The following is a 6,842-nucleotide window of genomic DNA, read 5'->3' as shown; positions in this document are numbered from 1 at the left end:
ATAGGCACCTGATCTATCTACAAATTCAACTTAAAAACATACATACTACCTTCCACTGTACACAAAAATCAACTAAAAGTGGATCAAGGACTAGGACTAAAACCAAGTACTATAAACTGCATTAGAAAAAAGCTTGGAAGAACCCTAGAAGCACTAATTCACAGCACAAACAGTCTTTCAGGCATCATGAAAAACCTACAACCAGGAGAGGATAAAGTAGATAAAATGGGACCTTCAAACAATCAAATCTTATGCACGTCCAAAAGCTTTTCCAACAGGGTAAAAAGGGAAGCCAAAGACTTGGAAAAATATATTTGGTAATGACATATCTGATAAAGGACTTATATCTAGAATTTATAGAATATTCAAGCACCACAACAAGATAAATGTCAACAACCAAACTGCAAAATGGTCACAGGATATGGAAAAGACACTTCACCAAAGAAGACATTCAGATGGTGAACAAATACATGAAGAAATGTTCAAGATTCTTAGCTCTAAGAGACATGCAAATCAAAACAATTATGAGATATCATCTTACTCCAGTAAGAATAGCGAAATTCAACAGAGCAGTAAACAACAAATGCTGGTGAGGTTGTGGAGAAAGTGGAACCCTTATTCATTGTTGGTGGGAGTGTAAAATGGTGCAACCATTCTGAAAGGCAGTATGGTGCTTTCTCAAAAAGTTGGAAATGGAAATACCACTTGACCCAGCAATTCCATTACTGGGAATATACCCTAAATAAACCAGAACTGCCACCCAAGCAGATATCACACACCTATGTTTATTGCTGCTCTGTCCACAATAGCAAAGAGTTGGAAACAACCCAAGTGCCCATTAACAAGCGAATGGGTAGAGAAGCTGTGGTATATACCCATAATGGAATATTATACAGCACTGAAAAACAAAGACATGAAATATACAAAATGAGTGACCATGGAGGATATTTTGCTGAGTGAAATATGTCAGTCACAAAATGACAAATACTGCATAATGCCACTGTTATAAAACAGGACTGACAAGGGAATTAGGGGGAAACTAAGAAAAGAGGGCATACATAACGTGCACAGCATTGAAACAGACGAGGGAGAGAACTGTATAAAAGGAATATGTGATTAGATATTTTCAGCACTCCAAAAGTCCAGAATAAGAGCTGCATAGTAAAGGGGCAAGGGAGGACTGTATAACAACAAAAAGATTTTTATCTGAAGAAAAAAGCAAACTGGGGGGGGAAGGGGGACAGGCAGGAAAATGTGCAACAATTAATAAACGGAAACCCAAGTTCTCTATAAACTTTCAGTAAAATCTCAATCAAAACAAACAAAACAAACATACATACGAACAAATTTCATTCACAACTCAATGATTATTCATATAACCAGACACAATTTTAAATATTTTTTCATTAAAAAATTTACCTAATATTAATAACTTATAAATGGAAATGTTGTCTTCGTTTTATAGTTTGGGAGACTGAACACAGAGAAGTTAGATGTTTGGTTTTTTTCTTAGGGAAAGTCTGCTGTCAGGGACCTCTCTAGAGTACTGAAGAGCAATAATGTCAGCCTGGAGACGAAGGTGCACCTAGTCCAGGAAATGTTCTTCGCAATTACTTGTTATAAATCAGAGATCTGTACGATAACTAATGATGATAGAAGAAGGATCGGTGCCTTTTTGTTGTAGTGCTGGAGAAGAGTTTTGAACATACTGTGAACTGCCAGGAGAACAATCATGTCTGTCCTGGAGAGGGTAAAACTAGGCTGCTCCCTAAAGGCAAGGATTTTGAAGCTCCACTACACATACTTTGGGCATGTTGTCAGGAGGGACTAGTCCTTGGAGACACTTGTGGAGGGATAAGGGTGGAAGGACAGCACACACAGGAAATGAAGACCCTGGATGAGATGGATTGACTCAGTGACTGAGGAAATGGGAGTAGGTCTGTTGGAGATCATGAGATTGGGTCAGGATGGGGCAAGTTTTAAAGCAAATGTACATAGGGTCACTATGAGTCACAGGTGACTTGATGGTACATAACAACAACAACAACAGGGTTGTAAAGATGCAACCTGTCAAAGGCGCTACAACTAGCAAGAACAGGCCTGTACTGCCTAACATCTGTTCTAAAAAGTCCTGATTTGTGTCTGTGCTCACATAAGGCTGTAACAGCTCAGAAATGCTGATCAGGGAAAAGGACGGAGCAGACACAACCTCCTAAGCATAATATGAGTGTCTCCTATCGCTTGCTAACAAAGCTATTGTGTTGACAGATATTTAATGGCATATTATTGCGTGTCATAGAGTCAGAATCTACCAATAGCTGACACTCCGGTGAGTTTTCAGAGGCAGTTAATCACATGCGAGAAGATTGTCCATCCTTCTCCTGTGGAGTAACCAGTGGCCTCAAACCTCATGCCTTTGGGACTGCTGCACAGCTTCTTGCCACTAGGCCACCAGGGCTCCTTATAATGGTATCGCACATATATAACTTCTAATATACATCTTCATGGCCCTGAAAAATGTCTTTGTTCCTGGTTTTTGTGTGTACGGTACTATCTAAAAAATGTTTACTGTGCAATCACATATGCTTTGACTTGTAAGCAACCACAACCTATCTCATGTATACCTTATCTAGTTGTGAGGTCAGGATAACCTGTTACTTCCATAAATGTGCTTGTTAGCTTCATACACAACAAGGACTAACTTATTTATTGATGTACCACAACAGTGTGTTGCATGTTGTAAAAGGTCTATACACCTTATACACCTATCTGAAAATTAAAAGGAGTCTCAAGAGCCAGTTTCTGGTTTAACAACCCTCAGAAAAAAGGTGATGCTTATTTGACATGAGCAACATAGCATTCTCTATGTGTAGGGACCCAATGCCAGGAAAATGGCTAGAAAATGATCATTGTACATGCTTTAGGCATATATTCTCAAGTGGTCACTGATGCGGTTCTATTCTCTATCTGGCTGGGGAGGAAGCATTAAAAGAGGGTAGAGAAAACAGTGCAACAATGAATGAATGAAAACCCAAAATCTCTGTAAGTGTTCATTAAAACGAATAAAATTTAATAATAGATTAAAAAAGTGTCCCTTTTCAGCAGGAAGTAGCTAAGAGAATATGCCGTCCCCTTTTCCTTATGAATCAGGGTGAAATCTCTCTCAGGGAGGAGTGATAGGGAGTGACAAAAGGCACACTGACAAAGGATATTAATCAGAACTGGTTTTGACAAGCACTGTGGCAATGGGACAATTAAAACAGACTTTCAAGGAAAAAAAAGAGAGAGGAACGAACTGGGGTGGGGGTAGAGAAAATAGTGCAACAATGAATTAATGGAAAGCCAGAATCTCTTTAAATATTCATTAAAATTAATAAAATTTATCTTTTCAAAAAAGCATATAAATACTAAATTGACTATTTTTGTCTCAGAGAAACACAATTGATAACCACACACCACTGCTGGCATCATTTTAGCACACGGTATTATCCACACTTTTGGATCATGTTAGTTTGAACTTGAATTTGCTTTTACAAGGTTTCTTTCAGGACTTTGAACACATGATTTGATTTATACACTTGGCTATGTAAAACAAAAGCATCTATTCAAGATTGGGGTAGTTGGTGGGGCATAAAGGATGCAGAAAGGTGGCTGGGAAAGGAGTTTGTGGGAATTGTGCTCACAGGTGGACCTCTTACCTTCCGTGGTCCCATCCATTCCCATGATGAGTTTAATTGATCTGATGATCTGCTCTGATATTGGAGGACTCATAGATGTGGCATAAACAGCACTATGTGAATGAACTCGTAAGTAATCCACAAGTTCCTTAAAAAAGAGGGAAATAGAAACAGAAAGAATATAAATTTCAGTTCAGACATTGAGATCACATCTTCTTCCTTAACCATGCATCACGTTGTTAGAGGCATTAGAGCTAAGTATGACTCATAGAGACCCTATGAGCAATAGATCTGAACCCAAGCCTGTCCTGTGCCATCCTCATCATCTCTGACCTATTCAACCCCCTTGTATCAGTTATTGTGTCAACCCACCCGGTTGAGGGTCATCTTTTCTTTTGCAGACCTTCCACCTTCCAAAGCATTATGTCTATCTCCAAGTAACAGCCTCTCCTAGCAAAATTCCCGAAGTGTATGAGATGAAGCTTTATCATCTTTGCCTCTAAGGAGTATTCTCTCTGTACTTTGCCCAAGACATGTCTGTCTGTTTGGCAGTCCATGGGATATTTAGTCCTTTTCTCCAACACCATGATTCAAAGGCTTCTTCTCTCATCCTTATACATTACCCAGCTCTCAGATGCATAACAAGTGATTGAAAAGACCATGACCTCAATCATGCACACCTTAGTCTTTTTTATGAACTATGTTTCATAGGAAAACGTATTTCGTCCTAGATCTCAAAAGGTGAATGTGGCCTCGTATTCAGTAGTTTTAATAAAAATATTTTTCCTCATCATTTAATTCCAGGCCTCATCTACAATAACTTTGAAGTAAGGCAAAGGTAGAATTGCACAGTTTTGGAGTTGAAATCTGTGGGGCAAAACCAGATATGTAAGTGAAAATGATTACTCTCATTTTTATTGAGCACCTATTAAGTGCTAGCACTACCTCAGTATTCGAGATGTCCAAAGACTATGTGATGTGAATCTTGACCTACAGAATAGAAGATTGTGCTTGTGGAAAAGTAATTGTCAGGAAAGTAACCACATATTCAAACTATTTTGTGCAACAAACAGGGCTGCAAGATTAGAGAGAGTAGAAAGGGTCTTCTTCACTGCGTTGGTCCAGGAAGGCTCCAGGGAGCTAGTGGAACCGAGTAAGATGTGAAGGAGGATGGATACTCTTCCTCTCCTTGTACTCTTACACCTTTGCAGTTGTGAGGCTCTTCCAACAAGAGATGGATGACTTGAGGCTGACTTCGTGACTTCCCCTGACAGGTAGGATACAGCAGAGGTGAAGGTAGATCTAAATCCAGGCCACAAGAGGCCTTGACTTCTTTTACTCTCCCTGTCTAGCAGCCTTGTGAAGAAACTCCGGCAGCCCAACACGACAGTGGGGAGGGCAGCAGGTGGGCAGCAGGCTCTCCTCAGCCCCTGCTGGGTAGAATATCTGTAAACCCATCTGTACGTGTCCACAGAGACCCTCAGGATTCCCTGCAGAAAAGTTAATGGGCTGAAGAGCGGTCTGCATTAGCAGTGGGACTTGTAATGGACAGACCACTTTTTCTCTGAAGGTTAATGAGAGTGTTAGGTGTCTTCCAGACTGATTCTCATTTGAAGATGATTACAGCCTTATATTCCCTCTACTGTGGACAGTTTACCCCTGCTTCTGTCCCTTTATCCCACTGTCACCTCCAAGCACATCTACTGTCTCTCAGTTCCTGGGACTGCACCCTGCCCCTCACTTGACCAGCTCTCTTGGGGTGTGAGTAAAACACTATTATTTTCAAGGGCTTTAAAGAATTGTAGTCTACCTCCTACGTGAAGGAGGATACTTGCTTCTTCTTAGGGTGCTGAGTGAAATGAAACAAAGGACGTGGCCCTAACCGGAAGCAAAGGAGGAATTAAGCACTCTCCATCTCTCTTCCTCCTGCCTCCCTCAGTGCACCCTTCATTCTAAATCCCTCCTCTCTTCCACTCTTCCTTCACCCCTTCCTTCCTTCCTTCCTTCCTCCTCTTTGATGCCTTCATTTAAACTTCTTTGTTACTTCCTTCCTGTCAATTCTTGTTTCTCCCCTTGCCCTCTGTATTGTTTAACATTCTCAATTCTAAGTATTTTCCCTCTCTTCTAAATCAATCTCTATTTTACTTCTTATTCTTATCCTGCTTCCTTTCTTCATTCTCGTTAACTTTTCTCTTAATCAGCATGTAAAGAGGACTTCTTTTGGGGTAATTTGTGGATGGGTACTGGCATCCAGTAGGGGACGGATATAGAAGAGATGTCGTAGAAAACCATGGCATCCGTTACCCTTGTATAAAATGAGAATGGTGTTCCTGTATATTCTTTTCTTTAGTGAACCTCATGGAAGCTTCTGGATGGATTTTCACCAAATCTAAAGCCTGTATGCAGGATTGTTGTTGTGTATTGACCCATAGCTGACCCTTGAGGGGCTTTTCAGATGCAGTTAGTGTCACAGGAGGAGATTGCCCATAGTGGCCTGAAGGTAGGTACTGGCCACTTGGTATTCAGGAAGTGCATTCTGGGAAACCCAGGGGCATTTCAAAGAGAGCCAGTCACTTTCTAGGGTCGCGGACCCTTACACTTCTACACTCAGCCTTCCGCCATGAGCAGCAGCGGGGAATTTATTTTAAGTTGAGCATGAAAATCTCTCAAAGGAGTGCTGGGGGAACCAAGTGGGAGAGTAGGGTGGGGTGAAGGAAGGCCGATGGAGGTTCATATGCAGAAATGTCAGTAAATGAGTGTTTCAAGGAGATGATCTGGTCTAAAAGATGCATAGAAGGAAATAAAGGGAGAAGGCATGGGTAAGTGCTAAAATGAGGAATAAGGATAGGATGTTTTGGACAAAATGTGGAGGAGTTAGTGGCAGGTGAAGGGGAAAGTTTGTGAGCTTTCCCCTTGAGAGGAAGCCTGATTCAGGAGTTAGGATACAGAGCCTATAACCTGATGAAACCCAAACCACTGCCATGAGTTGATTTTGACTCCTGGGGAACATTTTACTAGATTTCTGAGGTTTATGTTAACAACTTTAGTCGGCTTGGCTCCACAGTCAACATTCTTGACACGAGTAGCCAGGAAATTAAAAGACATATTGCCATGGGAAAGTCTGCTGTTAGGGACCTCTCCAAAGTACTGAAGAGCAATGGTGTC

The 6,842-nt window shown here is 40.9% G+C and overlaps 1 protein-coding gene across 1 annotated transcript in view; it reads right to left on the bottom strand.

Moving 5' to 3' along the window:
- The window catches only part of SPTLC3 (serine palmitoyltransferase, long chain base subunit 3), a 263,731-nt gene that overhangs the window by 73,336 nt on the left and 183,553 nt on the right, over positions 1-6,842 (bottom strand). Inside the window, exon 9 of the mRNA XM_006894749.1 lies at positions 3,699-3,825. Coding sequence (XP_006894811.1) covers positions 3,699-3,825 — 127 coding nt within the window. The remainder of the gene's footprint in view (positions 1-3,698; positions 3,826-6,842) is intronic.

The sequence above is a fragment of the Elephantulus edwardii genome, unplaced genomic scaffold, assembly GCF_000299155.1.
Source record: "Elephantulus edwardii isolate Elephantulus edwardi_28Jun2011 unplaced genomic scaffold, EleEdw1.0 scaffold00150, whole genome shotgun sequence".
NCBI lineage: Eukaryota > Metazoa > Chordata > Mammalia > Macroscelidea > Macroscelididae > Elephantulus > Elephantulus edwardii.
Note: the sequence above shows the minus strand (reverse complement) of the source record. Positions and strands in the feature narration are given on the sequence as shown.